This window comes from Zymoseptoria tritici, chromosome 6, assembly GCF_000219625.1.
Source record: "Zymoseptoria tritici IPO323 chromosome 6, whole genome shotgun sequence".
Lineage (NCBI taxonomy): Eukaryota > Fungi > Ascomycota > Dothideomycetes > Mycosphaerellales > Mycosphaerellaceae > Zymoseptoria > Zymoseptoria tritici.
The window spans coordinates 1,817,353-1,838,260 of NC_018213.1; the positions used below are offsets into that span (position 1 = coordinate 1,817,353).

At 53.6% G+C, this 20,908-nt stretch overlaps 9 protein-coding genes across 9 annotated transcripts; 5 read left to right on the forward strand and 4 right to left on the reverse strand.

Moving 5' to 3' along the window:
• Positions 1 to 954: 954 nt before the first annotated feature.
• On the forward strand, positions 955 to 1,623 carry MYCGRDRAFT_94011 (uncharacterized protein; the record flags this gene model as incomplete). The annotated part of the gene is made up of 1 exon (XM_003851516.1): positions 955 to 1,623. One exon carries the CDS (start codon positions 955 to 957, stop codon positions 1,621 to 1,623), a length of 669 nt encoding a protein of 222 aa, XP_003851564.1.
• Positions 1,624 to 1,962: 339 nt separating this feature from the next.
• On the forward strand, positions 1,963 to 4,344 carry MYCGRDRAFT_100559 (carboxylesterase; the record flags this gene model as incomplete). Its single annotated transcript, XM_003851517.1, has 6 exons — positions 1,963 to 2,429; positions 2,488 to 2,732; positions 2,789 to 2,886; positions 2,942 to 3,454; positions 3,513 to 3,809; positions 3,862 to 4,344. 6 exons carry the CDS (start codon positions 2,203 to 2,205, stop codon positions 4,342 to 4,344), a joined length of 1,863 nt encoding a protein of 620 aa, XP_003851565.1.
• A 6-nt stretch (positions 4,345 to 4,350) lies between these two features.
• On the reverse strand, positions 4,351 to 5,656 carry CYP-38 (putative P450 monooxygenase; the record flags this gene model as incomplete). Its single annotated transcript, XM_003851730.1, has 3 exons — positions 4,351 to 4,539; positions 4,594 to 4,821; positions 4,889 to 5,656. Coding segments are annotated over 3 exons (1,185 nt in total), but the record flags the coding sequence as incomplete, so codon positions are not given.
• Positions 5,657 to 6,995: 1,339 nt separating this feature from the next.
• Positions 6,996 to 7,820, forward strand: MYCGRDRAFT_26083 (uncharacterized protein; the record flags this gene model as incomplete). Its single annotated transcript, XM_003851518.1, has 1 exon — positions 6,996 to 7,820. A coding segment is annotated over one exon (825 nt), but the record flags the coding sequence as incomplete, so codon positions are not given.
• Positions 7,821 to 8,270: 450 nt separating this feature from the next.
• NRPS5 (NRPS5 single domain, non-ribosomal peptide synthase-like protein) lies at positions 8,271 to 11,738 on the reverse strand (the record flags this gene model as incomplete). Its single annotated transcript, XM_003851729.1, has 1 exon — positions 8,271 to 11,738. One exon carries the CDS (start codon positions 11,736 to 11,738, stop codon positions 8,271 to 8,273), a length of 3,468 nt encoding a protein of 1,155 aa, XP_003851777.1.
• Positions 11,739 to 12,789: 1,051 nt separating this feature from the next.
• TR1 (beta ketoadipate:succinyl-CoA transferase, TR1) lies at positions 12,790 to 14,531 on the forward strand (the record flags this gene model as incomplete). The annotated part of the gene is made up of 3 exons (XM_003851519.1): positions 12,790 to 12,878; positions 12,930 to 14,291; positions 14,365 to 14,531. The coding sequence occupies 3 exons, from the start codon at positions 12,816 to 12,818 to the stop codon at positions 14,497 to 14,499; spliced, it is 1,560 nt and encodes a 519-aa protein (XP_003851567.1).
• A 642-nt stretch (positions 14,532 to 15,173) lies between these two features.
• Positions 15,174 to 16,790, forward strand: MYCGRDRAFT_13483 (uncharacterized protein; the record flags this gene model as incomplete). Its single annotated transcript, XM_003851520.1, has 5 exons — positions 15,174 to 15,303; positions 15,377 to 15,624; positions 15,677 to 15,874; positions 15,927 to 16,051; positions 16,103 to 16,790. Coding segments are annotated over 5 exons (1,389 nt in total), but the record flags the coding sequence as incomplete, so codon positions are not given.
• Positions 16,791 to 18,000: 1,210 nt separating this feature from the next.
• MYCGRDRAFT_94017 (uncharacterized protein) lies at positions 18,001 to 19,056 on the reverse strand (the record flags this gene model as incomplete). Its single annotated transcript, XM_003851728.1, has 3 exons — positions 18,001 to 18,656; positions 18,733 to 18,906; positions 18,969 to 19,056. The coding sequence occupies 3 exons, from the start codon at positions 19,054 to 19,056 to the stop codon at positions 18,001 to 18,003; spliced, it is 918 nt and encodes a 305-aa protein (XP_003851776.1).
• Positions 19,057 to 19,674: 618 nt separating this feature from the next.
• Positions 19,675 to 20,675, reverse strand: MYCGRDRAFT_73335 (uncharacterized protein; the record flags this gene model as incomplete). The annotated part of the gene is made up of 3 exons (XM_003851727.1): positions 19,675 to 20,148; positions 20,204 to 20,494; positions 20,553 to 20,675. 3 exons carry the CDS (start codon positions 20,673 to 20,675, stop codon positions 19,675 to 19,677), a joined length of 888 nt encoding a protein of 295 aa, XP_003851775.1.
• Between the last annotated feature and the right edge of the window lie 233 nt (positions 20,676 to 20,908).

The window sequence follows — 20,908 nt, forward strand, 5'->3', positions numbered from 1 at the left end:
CCATCGCAAAGCTGCAATTGTTGTGAGCCGCCGCAAGAGCTCGCGCGCTCCGTTCTGAGCCAGCATGGAAGACTCACGGGCTCCGCCTCGTCTGCTGAGTACCTCAGAGCTTGGTCCGGAGATCCTTTTCGTTCAGAGAAGGTCGGCGCTTTCCACGATGGAGGTAGATCTCCACGGTCTGTCCATCACCATGTGTGCTCTTCGAGCGCGAGCTCCACAGGAGATGCTGGCCGCCGCTCACATGCATGCCAGCCGCCTTTCTCCTGCGACGACAACTCGATGAAAAAGGTGGCGGCTGGGATCTAAGCACCATTGCAAGATCTGTGTCTCCGCGCTCGGGGTAACGTAAGAGTCCGAGCACCTCGAAGTGCAGAGCTTGTGGATCTCCTTCGTTCCTCCGGACTGCACGCCATCCAACGCCATGTGCAAGGCATTAAAAGCTACACAAGCTGCGAGATCCCCATCATACTCGGTCATCACCAGCCAGAAACAAAGATGGACAACGCCATCCCTTCGTTACGCATAAGACGATGTGGATCGGTCTTTGTTCAAGCTGGCGCTACGATCGAAGCCATCTGCCAACACACTTGGTCCGCGGAGAGGTACGACATGTTTTCGATAGTAAGAAAGGTCGTTGCCACCCGGATTTGGCTGAGATGCTGTGGCCTAGTGCTCCGCGACGTCTGGTATGGTGCCGCTTTCAAGAGATTGATGGAGGACAAGATGGTGCGTATTCCCTTTCGAGATGTCGGTGTTGGCAGCATCCGATGGCGAACTGCTTTGGAGAGCGCGTTGTTGGAGCGTATATATTGACGCTCTCCTTCATCACACTCTCTCATCAAGTAGCCTTTCTGAAGCATCCGACCACCAGTCAACAAGCAGAGTCACAAGTCAGATATCCAGCTTGATGAACACTGTTGTTACAGTTTGACATCACCCTCTACCACAGTCAAGATGTACTCTGCAGTCACCGCCCTTGGCCTCCTCTCTCTCCTCCTCCGCCTCGCCGCCGGCAGCCCAACCTCACCAGCGGCCCACACCACCAAACTCGTCACCTTCGAGGACGCACCCGTATCCACCAACCCTCTTTCCGTCCTCTTGCCTGAAGTCAACCCTGTCGGCAACTACAATGGCCTCTCCTGGTCAGGCTTCGTATTCGCCGGCGGCCAGGGGCCCATCGTGACCGGCGTCATTCCCCACTCGGGCAGCCACTTCGCTGGCTATGGTTTAGGCAGTGGAGCGCAGGGTCTCTTTGGCGCCGCAGTGCTCACCCCCTTGCCGCCTTACAAGACCTTCTCGATGACATCGCTGTACTTCGGATGCGTTGCCAACACTGTGGTGGCGGTGCCCGGCGCCGTGGTGGGCATACCCGCGCCCTGCCAGGTCGCGTTCATCGCTTACCTACCTGGGGACGCTACGCCGCGATACGAGGTACCGGAATCGTTTGGAGTGATGAATTCCCCGACGATGAAGATGACGCAGGCAAAGTTTACCGGAGAGCAATTGGCCGGGGTCGAGAGGGTAGAGATTGTGGTGTACGACAATGGACTCCCTGACGGGTCGGTGGTGGCGGCGTTGAGTGCGCTTTTGGTGGACGATGTGGCGTATACGCTGAACATGTAGTGAATGAGGTGGTGGTGAGGGTGGCGGTGGAAAATTTTGTTCGATGATGAGCACACGAATAAGGGTGGGCATGACTACTTACGACCGGAACGGATGGAAGCAAAGAACCTTTATCCATGTGGCTCCCACGATGCTCTGTCACATTCCCTTGGAGAAATCGTACCTACCTTGTGTAGCAAAATTAACACCACATGGTATTGAGACTTGGTTTGTTGGTGCCTGAGGCACGAGTGCTTAGTCATCCCCCCCTCGTCGCCTGCATACTGGACGTTCCTTCTTCTTCCTTCCTTCTAGACAGATAGGCAGACATCCACATATCCACATATCGGACCATAAGGTACTTCCAGTCCAAAGACCAAGTCACTTCAACTCTGCTACGATTCTTGTTACTAACCGCATTGATTATTTGCACTTTCGCGTGATGCACGCTAACAGCGTAAGAAGCCTCGACGATCACTACAGCCGGACAATGACGTTCGTCGACATCGTGTCCTTCGATCATCACTAGCGAACCGCTCTTGACCTGACGCGAAGCCCGGGAGCAGGGGGCTTGTTGGCACGGTTCCAACACTGTGGGATATGGCAAATACCGGCACAATGCTACTCCTCAGCTTCTTTTTCTTGCCCGTCGTGTCCGGTGCCACGCCAGCAATGTTCCGTCCAGCGGTATACTCCGAAGCGATCCGCCGCGTGGCCGGCCAAGATGCCTTCCTGTACTCGAACGCCTCGAACGCTGTGGTCGACCTGGGCTATGCAGTCTATCAAGGATCTCACAATTCAAGTGTAAACATCACAGCGTTCAAAGGGTGCTGTGTCTACGACTGATTACATGCAAAACCACGTTCCTTGCTGATCCCTTAGCAGCATTCGCTATGCCGAACCTCCAACAGGACGTTTGAGATGGCAGGCTCCTCAGCCGCCGAGGGTCAATCGGACGGAAACCCTCCCAGCACTCGAATATGCACAACAGTGCCCTCAGAGCAACAGAAGAATGGCAGAGTTTCAAGTCACTAATCAAACGGGAGCCTCAGAAGACTGTCTATTCTTAAACGTGTGGGCACCGACCAGCGCCACAGCTGGTGCTCTGCCCGTCTTCCTCTGGATACATGGTCAGTCCAAAGTTCGGCCCCTTCTGGAATACCGAGATCTGACACCGTCCCCGAAGGTGGCGGGTATGGCGAGGCAGACAGCGAGCCAGCTGATATGTCGTATCTGATCAACACGAACGAAAACGCCTTCATCGCCGTTTCGATTGCATATCGAGTGAGTCTAATGGCGTTCGTTGTGTTATGCTCAGCCTGACGTTAAGTATCCATAGCTCGGCGCCTTTGGCTTCCTTTCATCTGATGAGGTTCACCGAAAAGGAGTCGTCAATGCTGGCCTACTGGACCAGCAACTAGCCCTTGTGTGGCTAAAGCAATACATACACCTCTTCGGAGGAGATCCGGACAGAATTACAATAGGAGGTCTTAGTGCGGGCGGTGGCTCGGCCATGCTCCACGGCATGGCATATGGAGGCTCTCTCGGAGACCAGCTGTTTGGCAACTTATTCGCGGCGTCACCGTACCTGCCGGCGCAATATCGCTACAACGACTGGGTCCCCACACAGGCATACTTCGCATTCGCCGCTCAGCTCGGTTGTGATAGCAGACAGCCTGTGGGAACGGCCGCTCCGATCTTCGAATGTCTGATTGGCCAGTCTATGCAGGCGGTCATCAATGCAAGCGCAACAATTTCTCAGTCTGGCGTGCCCGGAGAGTGGGCTTTTGCACCCGTCACTGACGGCGCTTTCGTACAAGATACACCGACTCGACATCTAGGACGTAAACAGGTACGAGCGAGCATCTTACTATGATTCCAGTACTCGCTGATCGATTTTGGTCGGGCAGATGAATGGCAGGAATCTGCTAGTAGGTAATAACGCAGAAGAGGGCCATGACTATACGCCGCAGAACATTGAGACCGAGTCCGACCTCCTCGACTATCTTCACCTTTCGTTTCCAATGTTCTCGGAGAACGACATTGCCAAAGTCCTGCACTATTACCCTAGCAGCAATGCATCCGTCGACCCGCATGCACAACTCTTTGCTACGAACGGTGATAGCGGGCCAACTGCCATCAATCAAAGCGCACTGGCAACTGGCCAACAGCAGCGTGCAAACAATATCCACGCGGAAGCGGTTTTCGTGAGTATGGGAACACACTTATTGATGTACCGCGAGACTAATGGATCCGAAGATTTGCCCAACCTACTGGATGGCCGAGGCTTACTCGCCAAACGGAGGCGAGACATTTAAATATCAATTCTCTGTCCCACCCGCTGTACACGCTGCGGATGCCAGCGCTTATTTCAGCCCGCTGGATGCGCCACCATACCGCCCCAGCCTTCGCCTGGCCTTCCAGAAGATCTTGGGAAACTTCATTGTCAATTCGAACCCGTCGATCTCGGGAGCAGACTACACGAATCGCAACCCAAATGCGGGACCGGTTCATCCGGCCGGCTCGTGGCCGCCTTACAGCATCGCGGAGCCCTACCAGCTTGATATCAACACCACATGTGGAATGGGCAAGACTCAGAATCCATTCTTCCCGGAGCTGGAGGTCTGCTCCGGCTCAGGCACTTATAACGACTTCCGCTTAGTGAACGCCTATACATGGGAAGGAGGAAGAGGCACGCGGTGCGACTTTTGGCGAGCCATGGGAGATATTGTTCCTTGCTAAGGAAAATTACGCCAGTCGACTGGTCAGTGCGACGTCAACGCCTTCGATCTTTGCAAACCAATAGCTGATAACTGTTCCGTTCTTCTTGGGGTCAATGAAGCTTGCGTCGAAGTTCCGTACAAACGATGCAGTATACTTGTAAGCCTCGACAAGCGCTAGGTTCTTGCCAATACATCCTCGAGAGCCTCTCCCGAACTTTCCCAGTCAGCATTCAAGTCTGTCGATGGAAGCCATTCGCTGGAGACTTACAGTCATCAAGCTTGATTCTAAAGTGAAACTCGAATCGCCACCACCTCCAGCATTTTGCTCCATCCACCTTTGCGGCGTCCATGCATCTGCATCGGAGCCGAAGACGTCAACGGACCGATTGACAGCTGCGGCACTGACACTGATACTGACGCCAGGGGGGATGAGTTGATCTCTGATCGTGGTCCCGGACTTGAGAGACTCTCTAGGCAGCTGGTATACGATTGAAGGCTGCCAAAACGTTAGGCACCTGTCCTATCCACGCGGTCGTGGGTCTGGAAGTTCTTTTCGAACTCACATGAAGTCGAAGACTTTCCTGGACAACAGCGAAAAGGAAGGGTAACTTCGCCAAGTCCGTGTACCGGATCTCCTGTCCTGCACTAAGTTGAAGTCGTCTATGTTCAGCATCGACTTCCCGCTGTAGACGGCAGTAATCACTCTGGTTCTCGATCAAGTACTTGATGGTAGCCATGATCAGAATCCCGGTGGTGTCCGCTCCAGCTCCCAGGACATTTCCAATCTCCGACGCAACCTCCTCGTCCGAAACGGGTTTTCCGCCCCCATCGGACATGTTGAGAAAATGCTGCAGCAAATCTGGCCCTCGCGATATACTGCTATGGCCACGTCTGCCATTCGCTACCGCGCCATCTATCCAGTCGCTGATGGCGCTGAAATTGGAGCCGAGCTTGGTCATGACCCAGAGGAAGTAGTAATTGGAAAACCATCTGCTCTGGCCCGGGAGGTAGCCAACGTTGGCGTTTAGCCAGAAGCCCGTGTGATTGGAATCGATGATGTTATTCACATCTTCTCCCCGCTCAAGGAAACCTTTGAGATGGCCGAGAGCAAGGTTGCTGACCACCTCGTACGCAAAGAACATGGTCCAACGGTCGAGCCGAACCGGTCTGTTGTCCATGACATGGCAATGAAGCTGCCGAAGACTCAAATCGACGACTTCATCGATCAGGTGCTCCATGGAGAGTATTGAGCTCATGGAGTAGGTCTTGAACACCCGTTTCCTGAGAAACTGATGGTCTTGATGGTTACGGGTCGCAAAGACGCTTTCGGTGCTTCCTATCCAGAGAAAGGGTGTGTGTCAACGTGGTTAGGTTGAGAGGATGTCAAGTCAACTCCTTACCAGCATACCTCCACGTATCATACCACGAAGTCTTGTCGATATCAGTACACCTCCTCTTGAAACCACCTTGCAGATCTTACCTTTTGGTATCTTGTATTGAATCCGTAAACTCTGCGGACGACCGCTTGATCGGTGATGCTGACTTCAGAAGGAGATATCCTGACCACTGGTCCATATCGTTTGTGCAGGGCGATGATGTCTTGCATCCATCTGCCCTGAAAGTATTTCACATTCCTCCACGCGCCTGTTAGCGCTGCAATGCGAGGCCCTGGGATGGACCTTAGAGGGGACCTGACGAGGCGAATGTATGCCAATAGCATGAGCGAACTTGTGGTAATGACACAGAACCAAATCAAGGGTTTCCCAGGGAACTCCTGCCCACTGTTGCTCAGCATTTGGTCTCCTGCATGTACCGGCCAAAAGGGCGGAGCTTTGCAGGCTTCGAAGGTTGTGTACGAATAAAGCCTTCGAGGTCTCGCCGTTGTTACGTAGTCCGAGACGTATAGACTCGGCGCTTGTGCTTTGGTGATCGACTGATCGTCAATGGCCACGTCAGAGTGCAATTGCCTACCGGGGACCGATGTTTACACTAGAAATTGCCTTTCGAGAGGCCGAGGGAAAGAGAGCTGTAATAGCTGACTTCTGTCGAGCTGAATGTATGGAAATGCTTCAAATCGACTCTCAAACTCTTCATTCTGGCTTTGCGACTCCGACAAGAGCTCACATGAGGCAGCACATCCCCAGCTCTGTCTGCGCAGCGTCGGACGGGCATCGAAATGCTCCGTTGACTTGCCACGAAGATGGTACCGGCTTGGAATTGTTATCGGAGACTCTCCCAGGCTTACTCAGACGTCGAGCGTCGATAGCACCCAATGCTCTGGCCATAGAAAGTTACATGTGCAAATGGACCTATTCACAATTGGAGAGAACCGTCTCTGGTACTGCCGAGATACTCGGAGATCAAGGTGTCCGCCCAGGGGACAACGTTGGCATATGTTTTCACCTCTCGCCGTGGGCCGTAGTCAGCATTCTGGCGAACATGAGGCTTGGGGCGGCTGTTGTACCGGTCGATCCACTTCATCCTTCTGCTCGGAGAGCGACTATGCTCCGGCAGGCAGGTGTAAAAAGGGTCCTTGTTGAAGAAAGTAGCTATGCTGAGGATATGATCAACTCTGGCTTCTTTGTGGTCGATATATCTGCCCTCGAGATCACTTCAGGCCTCGACAAAAAGGTAAAGCCTCTGGATACAGAACCTGATCCCAAAGACAAAGCATTTGTTGCGTTTACTTCGGGGTCAACTGGAACACCTAAGGGCATAATCCAGACGCACCAAGGAATTGTCACCGTATGCCAGGCGTTGGCGAATCAGCTGCACGTCACGTCTTCATCTCGAGTGGCTCAGTTCCATCCGTATATCTTCGATGTGGCTTTGATGGAGATTGGGATGTGCCTTGGTACTGGAGCGACGCTATGCATCTCCAAGAAGAAGGACATGATGCTTCCTTTGCCCGGAGAAGTCGGGTCGCAATTGACCGCATTCGGAATCACACATGTTACCATGTCGCCGACGATGCTGGAAACGATGGACCCTGGTGATGTGCCGACTGTCGAAGTGCTGAGCGTGATGGGCGAATCTCTGGGACGGCATGCCGTGGAACAGTGGGCGAGCACTGCCTCGAGGACCTTTTATCAGCTATGGGGGTGCACGGAAGCGACGATCCTGCAATCCATTACCACGGCCATCACCGCAACTCATGCACCACGAGATGTCGGACAAGCGATTGGCGATACTTGTCGTCTGTGGATAGTTGACCCAGCAAACGTAAATAAGCTAATGGCGGAGGCGGCAGCAGGAGAGCTCGTAGTCGAGAGTAGAGCCCTCGCAAGAGGATATATCAACCAGCCCGAAGACACCCTAAGGAGTTTCGTCGAAAGAGCCGATTGGATGGATGTCGCTTCTCGTGGCACGTTGTATAAAACAGGCGATCTTGCCCAGAAAGAAGCCGATGGTAGTATCACCTTCTTGGGCCGCCTGGACAGCCAGATGAACTACCACGGCGAGCGGATAGAGCTGGGCGAAATCAACTTCCATCTGGAACGAGGTCGGCCACCTGGAGTTCCTGCCTGCTTCTCTGACTTCGACGCACAAAGTCAGACCGTGGTGGGATTTTTGTGCACAAGGGACACAGCGGAAACGCAGCCGCAAGAGCTAGTATTGTCCTGGAGTCGAGCCGGCGTGTCCAGGTGTGCGATGGAGCATCTCTCGCGGGATCTCGTTCGAAAGGGCGACCTTCCTCCGTACATGGTGCCTCACCTTTGGATTCCAATTCGTCACCGCCCCTTGACGATCTCGGGCAAGACGGACAGAACTCGTCTAAGGTCAATTGTGCGGAATTTGTCCACGAAGCAGCGTGACGAGTACAGCGTACACTGAGCATGAGATCAGGCGATGGGGTTCATACTTCTGCTTTTGACAAGACGCCTTAGATAGTCGTGAGGGTCGAATCGGCGACACGCCTAGACAGCCGTTCACGACTCCCTCGTCCTAGATCTGACCCAAGAGCGACTCTACCACCTCATCCATAGCGTCGTCCGCGGAGAAAGCAATCACAGCCCCAATCAGCTCGTCAAACCAAGAGTTAGCCTGCGTCTCCTCGACGACTTCGTCTGAGAACAGGAAACCCACGTCGAACTTAGGTCCACCATCGACGTCTCGAAGTGGCTTGACGAAGACAGTCAAATCCTCCAGGTCCATGTTCCTTTCCATCATCTCGACCTTGCACTCAGCAGGTCCGAGTGGAAATGATGTTCGATCTTCGAATCCGCGGTATTGGACGCTGCTGGTCATGCGCGCATCCTGCGGCCAATGAGCTGGCTTACACTCTCCTAGAATCGTCTTGAATCCGAGAGTCTCGTGTCTGGCGGTCGCGGTATGCTGATCCCGGATCTGAGCCAGCATTTGACGTACAGTCTGCTGTTCCGGGAACCGGACTACGACAGGGACATCATTGAGACATGGTCCCAAGAGCTGCGATGTGTCATAGTCATAATCTTCGATCGGCCTGATTTGCCGACCAGACACGATTTGATCGAATGATACGGCCCTCATGTGCAAATACTTTGCGGAGACGTAGCCCCATGCCGCTTGGAAGAGCTGCGCCGGGGTAAAACCAGCGGCTGGGTTCAAGGTGATCTGACGGCTCAATTGGCGATTTTGAGGTTTGTGCACGGCACTCAGGCGTTTCGCCAGGTCGGTGAAAGGGCAGTCGTGGAGGAGATCTTTGAAGTACTCGATAGAAGGTGTCATGTCCGGCAGGAGAACAGCTCGAGCGTATGTAGAGTACTGAGGTGCCGTAGGAAGTGTTTGTCCGGCGTAGATATAAGATAGACTGTTCCATAGCAAAGGGAGCGAAATTCCGTCGAACTGAGCGTGCGACAACCGCAACACTACAGCTTTTGGGAGGCCGTCGACCGAGAGGAGCCAGAATTTCGTCGGCACCTGATCGAGCTGGAAATCGCTCGTGGAAATTTGACGCACTGTTTCGTCAATCAAATCTCCCGCTTCAATGGCCCTCGAGTCTAGTGGGCATTGAAGCTCGTTCAAAATGACCTGCAAGATGCGGCCTTCGTGCCGGGTGAAGAGTGTGCGAAGAATGTCGTGACGGTCCACGAGTGACTGCAGGCTGGACACGAGTCTAGACATCTCGATGTCGCCTTGGAACCTGAGCGCAAAGTGATAGACGAAGCACTTCTCCGGCCCTATCCCAAGCTCTATCGCTCGGCTTTGAGAATCAGTGGTTGGCAGGATCGTTTCCACCTGGTCGGCCGTGAGCTTCAAGTATCTTAAAACAATTTCAGCATTCAAATTTCGATCCTCGATCACACGCTCAGCACCTTGAATTGATACAATCGGCTCATTGACGGGTGGAGTCAAGTCGAGAGCCTCTGCAAGCGTAGCCAAGTTCTCGGAGCGGACCACGTCGGCGGGAGAAGCAGCCAAGCCATGTTTGCGTAGCTCCTGGCTAAGTTGAATCGCAGCTAACGAATCTCCACCTAGAACAGTAAAGACAGAGTTTCCATGGATCCTTTGTCTCGGTACTCTGAGTATTGTACTGATGGCCTCTCCAAGCTTCAGCTCAGTGTCGCTGGTCAATGCTCTAACCCTTCTATCAGACTTGGTGGTGGAGAAGACGGCGAGCTCAATGGCTGTATACTTTGAACACCATTTTCGAAGTTGTTGCCGATCAAGCTTACCGGTGGCAGTCCGTGGCAATCGAGTGAGCGGTACCAGATACGCAGGACGCATGAAGTCTGGAAGAGCATTGGTCCACGCCGGTGCAAGTTTCTCCCGCAGATGGTCTAGCTGCTTCTCCTGACAACTCGACAGCTCGAGATTCTCTGAAAGCAGGATCGCAGGAAGGTTGTCGATGGAAGCGGATGCGGCGACAAAGACGGCAATCGATGGTCGATCTTGGCTTTGGGGAAGGATGAGCTCTGCGACAAGAGGCGTCGGTCGGCCGAGTGCATCTATAGTGATAGCCTCAATCTCACCAAGCTCAATCCTCTGGCCCCTGAGTTTGATTTGAAGTGGATCAGTCCGGCCATGGACTTCAAGGGTGCCGTCGGTGGCTATTCTACCCAAGTCTCCTGATCGGAAGAATCTGGTGGCGCTCGGTCTTTTCAGTTCCAGACCTGGGTACCACAGGGGAGCGGGCGGAAACGATTTTGCGGTTGCTTCTTCGTTGTTTAAATACTCGGAAGCCAAAGCGTACGCTTCCACCACGACCTCTCCCAGAGAGCCAGGCGGCACCAGACGGTCATAGTTCAAAGCATCGACTATCCAGTATTGATGCGCCGCGCCTGGTCCAACAGACTGACTCGCCACAGAAGTGCTGAAAGGACAGCAAGTGGCAACTGTGTTTGTCTCTGTAGACCCATAGCCGTTGCAGTTGTTGTGGAGAGCTGCCCATTTCCGTGCAGTGTGCGCAGGTAAGGGCTCGGCACCCATGAGTAACGTTTGCCGGGGTTTGAAGTCCTTTGGGTCCTGGATAGCCGCCGAAGACGAAGATATTATAAGCATGTTGCTGTGATGATGGCGTACGCAGCCGGATAAGTCTTTAACTCGCTCTTCCTGCTTGGAAATGCATAGACAGCCTCCTTGCAGAATAGTGAAGAGCAGTTCCGGCACAGCTCCTGCGAAAATGAGCGGCGCGTTCTGAAGGGTTCGGGTCTGATCAGAAAATCCGAGAAGCTCTGCTTGATGTAGGGCGCCAGAACAAAAGGCATAGTGGGTGTGAACGACCGCCTTGGGTTCTCCTGTGCTCCCCGATGTGAAGATCACATACGCAGGGGAACCTATGTCGATTGCAGTCGGCAGCTCTGCGAAACTGGTCTCCTGCGATGAACTCCGATGTACGATTTCGTCGATGATCAGCACCCGCGTCCCAATATCGCGTATTTGGGCGCGGAAGCTGTCCTGGCTCAAAACAAAAGAGGCTTTCACTCGTTTTGTGAGTGTCTGCAGGCGATTGATGGGGTGACTCGGGTCCAAGAAGACGTAGGCCGCGCCGGTCTTCCATACCGCCAGTATCGACACCAACGCCCACTTCGAGAACTCCAAGACGATGGGAACCACAGTAAGTGGCCGGACGCCTTCCGAAACAAGAGATTCTGCAAGTCTGGTAGACTCTTGTTCGAGCTCCAAGTAAGTCAACCAGCCATCCCAAGCTTCAATCGCCGTTTTGTGAGGCCATAGCTCCACTGAATGTCGAAACATTGTGACTGCGTCCGTGCTAGTTGGTTCTGGAATGGCGTGTAAGGCATACTGGAGAAGCCACCGAACATCGTCTTCGCAAATGGTCTCAATCTGCGATATTTTAGTCTGTGCTGAGTGGCATAGCTGCGAATAGATGTTATTGAACGTCTGGTCGAAAGTGCTGGCGTGGCTCCCGGAGAACTCGGCTTCAACGTCCCAGTGTCCGGATTTGGCAGTAATCTTGAGGCGATCACTCATGTCTCCATCGGGCGGGTTGGGTATTTGGCCGGGCGTTGGTGGTAGCGACAACTCCCTGCGAATGAGCTGCAGAATCGCGGCTATATCTCCGTGCTCGAAGAGCTCGAGGCAGAGATCGAACTGTCGAAAATTGGCTCCATCACTGACACGAGCTGAAAATGACGCCTCTGTGCTCATTCGCTGCCGACTTTGTAGCAGGGCAAAAGTTAGGACAATGCTGTGAATCTGCTCAGCAGCTGGCAGCTTGTTGGCCGCGACACTGGCTTTCCGCATGCTGTCGACGCAAGATTGCGCTGCTTCGTTTTGCTGTCGGTGTTTCTATCATGCTTATTGATACAGGATGATGCATGGTCAACGTGGGCGGGCCTACTGAAGTCAAATACGTACTGTCGATCGTCCACCCAGACGTATACAGCGTGGCGCGGAAGTGTGGTCTTACCTATACACTTACCTTTGCCCAGCCCTCTATCGCAGACCCGATCGACTGAAAGTCGATTCAATGGCACAACAGTGACGCTCCTGAAACCCTGAATCGATTGGGTATCTGATTGCGTACCGGAAAGGACCTCCGGCACGAAAGATGGAAGCTTAGGTACCTTTAGTTCTGCTGTTGCCAGGATCACATGATCATAGTCACATGATTTCGGGATCGGACTGTATAACGGACCAGTATTTATCCGGAAGCTCGAAGTCTGTCGGATCCGAAGCCAGCGGAACGTCTCCGCCCTCTTCGCGAATTGAAGCTCGACCAAGCCAACACCTCCTGCCAATGCCATACACGTCTACCAGATAGCGTGAAGCGAGCATTGATGCGCGCGATGTTTCCGGATCTCACGGCCAGATCGTCTGTCCTTCCCAGCATGCGCCAGCGTGGGCCGGGGGGAGGATGGCTCGCGATCTGGGTACTTTCGGGTCAAGCATCTGGGCTCAGATCTGACTTCCCATGAGCTACTGCCGAACCACCTTACGCGCTGCCCGCCGACGTGACTCTTTGTAGGACTTGTATGCGATTTCCCTTGTCCAGTCGCGGCTTGCTCTCTGTTCTCCATACATCCTTCTTGAAGCACTGACAACATCATGGTTTCCTCCACCACATTGTTCCTGCGGACAGCAAGCAACCTGAGCAGAACATCACCCAAGGCACGATCCAGCAATACCATGACTGTCGCCAATGACTAACATGCTACCCAGTCGCGATACCTCGCACGAACATTCGCATCCTCGAGCCGCCGATATGAGATCAATAAAGTCGTTCCTTCCGCGTCCGAAGCGATCAAGGACATGAAAAGCAATTCTACACTCCTCTGCGGTGGATTCGGACTCTGCGGTGTCCCAGATACCCTCATCAATGCCGTGGAAAGCAGATCAGACATCACGGGCCTCACAGCAGTCTCCAACAATGCCGGTGTACCGGGCTCAGGACTTGGAAAACTGCTGGAGTCGAAGCAGATCAAGAAGATGATTGCGAGCTATGTGGGAGAAAACAAGGTGTTCGAGAAGATGTACCTCAATGGATCGATTGAGCTCGAGCTGTCGCCGCAAGGAACGCTGGCTGAAAGATGCGCGGCGGGTGGAAAGGGTATACCTGCGTTCTACACACCGGCGGCATTTGGAACGGTTGTGCAGACCGGCGAGCTTCCTCTTAAGCACAATAGTGATGGTTCTGTGGCGCAGTACTCGACGCCGAAGGATGTCAAGGTGTTTGATGGCAAGAGCTATGTCATGGAGGAGTCGATCAAGGGCGACTACGCATTTGTTAAAGCATGGAAGGCGGATCGACTGGGCAATGTCATGTTCCGATTCGCAGCGCACAACTTCAACGGAGCAATGGCCAGGAACGCGAAGAACACCATTGTTGAGGCAGAGCACATCGTCGAGCCGGGTGAGATCGATCCGGCGGCTGTGCACGTTCCCGGAATCTATGTATCGAAGGTCGTCCAAAGCACGACGGAGAAGAACATCGAGAAGATCGTCAACGCAAAGAGCCCAGAAGAGCAAAAGGCCGGCGCGCTTGGATCAGGAGACACGGCTAGCAAACGTGAGCGTATCGTGCGGAGAGCGGCGAAGGAGTTCAAGAATGGTCAATACGCCAACCTCGGGATCGGCATGCCTATGCTTGCTCCCAGTTTCGTGGACGAGTCCGTGGAGGTACAACTCCAATCTGAGAACGGCATTCTCGGTCTTGGACCTTATCCAGCCAAGGGCAGGGAGGATCCTGATTTGATCAACGCTGGCAAAGAGACCGTCACTCTCCGCCCTGGCGCCGCTGTCTTCGGATCCGAAGAGTCATTTGGCATGATCCGCGCTGGACGCATTGACCTCACAATTCTAGGTGCCATGCAAGTCAGCGCGAAAGGAGACTTGGCCAACTGGGCGCTGCCCGGGAAGATCAAGGGCTTCGGAGGTGCGATGGATTTGGTTTCGAATCCCGATAAGACAAAAGTCGTGGTGACGATGGAGCATACCGACAAGAAGGGCGGAGCGAAGATCCTGAATCAGTGCCAGTTCCCGTTGACGGGCAAGGCGTGTGTTTCGCTGATTATTACCGAGCTGGTGAGTCCGCATCTCAGAGATTGTTGCGCTGGCTTGTGCTCTTGGGGTTGGGTCCATGCTGACGCTTTTGCAGGCTGTGTTTGAAGTCGACTTTACGAGCGGATTGACACTGATCGAGCACGCCGAGGGTGTCACGGTCGATGAGATCAAGTCGAAGACGGAGGCACCATTCAAGGTCTCCGAGAACTTGAGGGTCATGCAGCAGTAGAAAGGATTTGAGAACGATATGAGGTGTGCTCGATCATTGCTCTGTACTGTTGCAGCATGGCGCCCGGTAATGTTGAGCATATTTTGGGTCCGACGTTTCATGTTTCGCTTGCGATTTCTTCGGCCGTTGGAGACTCATCATACGACTTTGCTTGGGACATTAATCACATCGCAAAGAACGTACGACTTCTATCGACTACCCCGGCTCTCGTCTACGCTATTCGGCGCACGAGCAACGAACTCGCCAATCGTTCACTAAGGATTCAGCCAAGCGACCGCTCGCGGTGGATCCTCTTCAGACTAGTAGGGAAGTGCTATACCAGCTCCGGGCCTTCTACTGGTCTTTTGGTCGCGACGATCTCTTGAAGCCCTAAGTATGGTCGTCGAGCGCTCGGAGATTCAACAAAGAATCACAGAGTTTCATAAAGGTGAGCCTCGCTTCTCCGTTATTCTTTCGGCGAGCAAAAGACTGCCCCTACCATGATGCTCCCTTCACGCTCTTCGCTGGCTTCAACAGCGGCTTTCGTTCTTTCCATCGGACAAATCTACGCTGCACCAACAACAGAGGCAGCAGCAGCATGCCGGGCTCTTTCAAAAGAATACCCCAAACAAGTCGCAAACAGCGCGCTTGAGTTGAACCTCACGCTCTCTTCGGACTACTTTCAGGCCAGGCAAGAGTACTGGTCTCAGGCCAACGCCGACATCAAGCCTGCTTGCATCTTCTTTCCGGGTTCCGCGCAGGAGGTTTCGTTTGCGGTCAAGGTTTTGAACAACTATACGAGCGTTCCTTGGACTGTCAAAGGCGGTATGTGATATTGAACGACCATGGTCGTCGGAACGTGCAGTTGTCGAACATCAATACTGATACCAACATCCAGCTGGACACAATCCGAACGTCCAATTCTCGAGCGTCCAAGATGGCATCCTCATCTCGTTGGAGGCTAACATGAAATACACTACTCTCGACCGCAGAAACATTGCTCACGTCGGCGCTGGCTGTCGATGGACCGATGTGGCCAAGGTTCTCGACATATCCAGTCGGGCAGTCGTGTCGGGACGTCTTGGTGTCGTTGGTGTGCCGGGCTTGACCATGGGAGGAGGCCTCAGCTTTCTCAGTGCTGAACGTGTAAGGTGACCTACTGCAGCGTTGTCGATCAAATGGGACTAAGTACAAGCAGGGAATGACCGCGGACAACGTCGAGAGCTATCAGGTTGTCACCGCTGCCGGTGAGATCGTCGAGGCGAGTAAGACTGAGAACTCTGATCTTTGGTATGCGATGAAAGGTGGTGGTGGTCAATTCGGTATTGTGACCGAGTTCAGAATGGCGACGTACCCGATCGGCTTGGTCTGGGGTGGATACAAGATCTTCTCCATGGTGAGTAACGCAAACTTTGATGCTTTGGCTCCTTTGACCTAACACTCTACAGTCACAAAAAGAGAAGGTGATCAATGCGACCCACAATCTCGTCGGCAACTACTACGACACAAAGGCAGCGGTCATTGTGACCTACACTTCGACTCTCGACTCTCTGCTCGACATCTTTGTTGTTTTGTAAGTCGGTTTTAACGCCGGATCTGCCGCTGTGCTGACACGCCTGCGCAGCTTCTTCTACAACGCTCCCGACGGCCCAGGAGAGATCCTGAACGAGTTCAACTCCATACCCGCTCTTGTGGACGGCACAAAGCCACGCCAAACATACGGTCAACTCCTCGACTCCAACAGCCAGTTTTCCCTGCCCGGCCAACGCTACCTGATCCGCACCGGCACCCTCCCCAATCTGCCAGGCTCACAAGGCATCGACCTATACACCCAAGCCTTCGACAGCTACTTCGCCGCCGGCAAAAAAGCTCAACTCGAAACCATCGACAATTTCATCTTCAGCATGGCCTTCCAACCAATCCCACACCAACTCCAAGCCAACTCGGTCAACAATCCCAACGGCGTGAACCTCCTCGGCTTCAACCCTGATCACGGCGATAAAGTCATTATGGAATATGACGTGTCGTGGCTGTCAGCTCTCACGGATAAGAAGGCTGCCGCGTATCTCACCGCAGCGACGGAGCCGGCGCAGCAGTATGCGAAGAGCAAGTATGCTGGTGTCAAGCCGACGAATTACAAGAGTGGGGATTTGAACACGATCCCGTATAACCCGATTTTTATGAACGATGCGATGTATAATCAGGATCCGTTGAGGTCGTATGGAGCTGCGACGTATGACCGGCTGAAGCAGATTCAGAGGGAGAGGGATCCGAATGGGTTGTTCTCAAAGAGGGCGGGTGGGTTTAAGTTTACTTGAGAAGAGCGGATTCCTGGGAGATGACAAGCATTTGGCCAATCTACCACATTACCTGCGCGCCTATCTGGCCGGCCACATTTGCTGTCCTTCTACGTTACCCACACGCTTGATTGCACGTCAACTCAGCATCTTATCTGTACGGCTACATGGCCGTCCTGCTAAGGTAAGGTAGTTGCATGCCTCTCTGGACGGCCACTCAGCCGTTCCCTTGCGCTGTCCCCACGCTTCCTTGCACGGTAACTCGGTCTGTCCTTCTACACTACCTGTACGCTTGCATGTACGCCTATCTAGCATGGCCTGCATGCTTACCAGTACCACCACTTGACCGTCCTACTGGAAGAACCCGCACGCTTACCGCTCACCTGAATAACCACTTGGCTCATTGTTCACACTACCTGCTCGCTCATCTACACGCCAATGGCACCGTCCTGCTACCTTAGCAGCATTCTGACTTAAGCATCTTGCCAAGCTACCCGTACGCCCCTATGTCGTGCCCTCCTACGATACCTACACGGCTATGGAGCTCGCTATGCCGCCAAGGCTTTGCAGCGGGATATGAAGTCCGCCACGATTCATGTGCCGTGTTCATCGCCTATAGGCTGTAGACAACCCCAAACGAAACGCTGCCTGCATCAGCTCACAGGCCTCGAAACCTACCACGGAATATCAACATCACAGGAAAGTCATCAAGACTCCCTGCTGAGATTAAGAGCGACTGCCGTGATGAGTTTGCATCAACGTCTTCAAAACTTGTGCCGGGTTGAGACGTGAACAAGGATCGCACAGATCGAAAACGCTCGTGGGGTCCGGCATGGTGTCATTTGACATGACCTGGCGACCGGGATGGCTTGAAGTTTCACAAGTGAAAGTTCGAGATCGTGGTTGGTGGCACGAATAAGGGGCCAGATCCCATAGACTGGATTCGGGACATGCTCCAAACGCGAGTCGGTAACCTGCATGTTTCCGATGGAGTTCAGCTTAGAGAGGATGAAAAAGAGAATGAAGTCCAATTGAAGCGTCTGTGTCGCTTCAGTCTTTTTGTTCAGGCCGTGCTGAGAACAAGCCAAATGCAAGTGCGTATATAAACACAGTGTGTAGAAGAAGTAGAAAGTCGTGCTGAAGTAAAAGCAACCAGATCGACGTTGCGCACAGGCGCCGGGCAACCTCATCGAGAGGGGAAATCGTCCCATAAGTCATCCCTGATTCACTGACAGACCTTGTTCCAGACACGATCGCCGTCCAGTCCCACCTTGTCCATCTCTGCGCAGCTCAGATATCCACAAATTTTCGATCTCCAGTTCGGAGCATTGCTCATGTTCCGGACCACAGTCGCAAATTGGTCGGACTGTGCGTTCTTGACCTTCGTCGCCAACGTCTGCGCGTTTGGAACCTGTTGCTGGCTACAGGCGATTCCGCGGACTGTCTCTGGGTCGAGTTGTAAGCTGTTGAGCTTCTGCTTGAATTCTGCCTGCCCGGCCATCGAGCAGTAGGATTGCAACTCGTTCGTGTCTTTGGCTTTCGCGCACCAATTCCAAGCGAACTGCCGGCTGGCAGCCACGTTGTAGTTTTTAAGCACTTGATCGGCGGGCGGCGGAGCAAGCGACACGAAAGGCTGAGGGCTGATGGCCGCTTCAGGCCCACCGCGATCACAGGCTGCGCCAACGATTGTGTTGTCGTCGAGGTAGAAGGCGGAAAGCTGCTTGAAGCGGATGTTGTCACAGAGGTACGCAAAACCTTCTTGGTTGGAGGCCGGAATGGCCGAGGTGATTTGTGAGGTGAAGACTTTGGTGTTGGCGTTGACGATGTAAGGAAGAGCTGCTACTGCGTCTGTGTTGGAAGAAGATGCGGAGCAGACTGGTTCTGGTTGATGCAAATCGATGTTAGCTATTGGAATCTTTCGCCCGGCTCGATCGACTGCCGCTTGCTCAATACCTACTTTGAATGTTGGGCAAGTCCAATCCACTGTCGGCAAATGTTCTAGCGGTTGCACTGTTCTTGAGTTCGTTGCAAGTCTGATCGTTGTCTCTGGGAGAATCCGCGATACCAGCCAGTTGGTAGCCGAGAATGGAGGATTGGTTCTGCTTGATTGCGGTGTACTCGCATGGCTCAGCTGCGGTTAAAGAGAAATATTAGCGATCGACCAATCTTGCTTTGAACATGGTTGCAACCTACCATAGCCCTCATTGACAGGGAGCGCCAGGCCGGAGACGCCGACAGACAAGGCCGTCAAGACCGCAGAAAGGAAGGCAATGCACTGCATTTCGAATGCTCGGTGATGTAAAGAACGTATAAGGAGTCGATCGTCTGCGATGATCGATTGGATCTAGGAGTCTGCCAAGAGTAAAGAACGAGTGTCGATCCTGACCGGGCGAAGTCGACGAACAACAATGGCAGGCAAAGAGCCTATCGAAAGAACAGTGCTTCCGAAGCTTTGGAAAGAATGATGCCCATCTCTGAGTATCGGCATGCACTGAGCATTTGTATAGGCGTAACGCCAGCCGTGTGATTGAAGGGCGGACACTAGTCGGACTGCTTTGCGTTTCAAGTCAGCTTCTACGCTTTTGTGGCTTGCGGGATGCACCAGTTTGCCGCCGCACATGGGTCGTTTCACGCGAGCTTCTGCAGGTCAGCCCTCCCGTTGGAGTCACGGCCGTCGCCATGTCACAGACCACCCGCTTCCGATCGATTGCTCCTTGGAAGAAGAAATTCATTGGACTTCTTCCGTCACGTGGTGCGGTCCAGAATCAAGTCCACGACCCATGTCCCTTCAAGTATCCTGGCCTCGCGTGTGCGGCGTGCGCGTGCTGACAACAGTAGTGTTTCCGATATGCACGTCGGGTGGATTGCAAAGTTATTCTTACACTCTGTACGTACACTACTATAGTGCGCCGTCCTTTCGCAATGTTTGCTCGGGCGTGGGAAGCTCGCTGAGCAGGTTAGTCTGGCCTGCCGAGTTCTCACACGATGTCCGACTGCTGAGTGGTCCAGGTGCTGGAATCTTGACGCCCTGTGCAGTGTATCCAGGGCCACCCAGCTTGAGCTTCTGGCCTGTGCTCTCCCCCGACACTTGATCTTTGCCGCTGTCGCCCTGCAGACCCGGCGCCCATCCGCTAGCGCCAGTCTTTTCAGCTGCTTCCTTGAGTGCTGTGAGGAGCGCCTTTGTCGTCTCGGGTGTGAGATCCTCGTAGTAGTCGTCATTAATCTGCACCATCGGAGCGTTTGCGCATGCTCCCAGGCATTCGACCTCGGTGAATGTGAAGATGTTGTCGGGCGTGGTCTCGCCGTGGTGGATGCCGAGATGGTCCTCGATTGCCTTCATGACACCGTCGCTACCGTTAAGCTGACATGGTGTCTGCACGCAGTCAGCATCTTCACTCATCGCTCTTCCGATCTACTCTTCAACGTACTGTGGTGCAGCACTGAATGTGGAATCGTCCAACAGGGTTCCGGTTGTACATGGTGTAGAATGTGGCCACCTCGTAGACACGCATGGGAGGCATCTCCAATATCCGAGCCACCTCGTTCATGACGCTGATGCTGGTGAACCCGTGCTGGCGCTGACCGAGATCGAGAAGCGGCATCACGGCGGCCTTCTTGTATTGGCTAGGGTATCGACTGAGGACCTCCTCGATGAGCTTCTCATTTTGCGGGTTGAACTTGAAGGGAATCGAAGGGTTGTTCTCGGGTGTGTCGCGGTGCTGTCTGGTGCATTAGAAGGGTGCCGGTGGTGGCATGGGTGGACATTGCGATGCGTACCACATTGAGACTGGTGCTGCGCGAGACGCTAGAGACCTGGAATGTTCGTCGTTGAGGCTTCACGGTGCTTCGGAGTGCCCTCACGCTGCTGCGAAGCGCCCAGGGCGCAAATTTGGAGGCCATTGTGGTGGTGTAAGATGTTTCGCGCAAGAGTGAATCGGGGCGTTGCTTTGCCCTTCTTCACAATGTCATCGATTGAGCGCACGGTCTGATTGGTGCGGTGGTCCGAGGATTTACCGTGATGGACATTCACCTGTCCGATCACAAGTTCACAATATTCGATATCTACTTGACAAAGACTTCGATGCGCTGTATTCTGTACAGCTCGATATTCACTGGTCGACGTACATAAATCA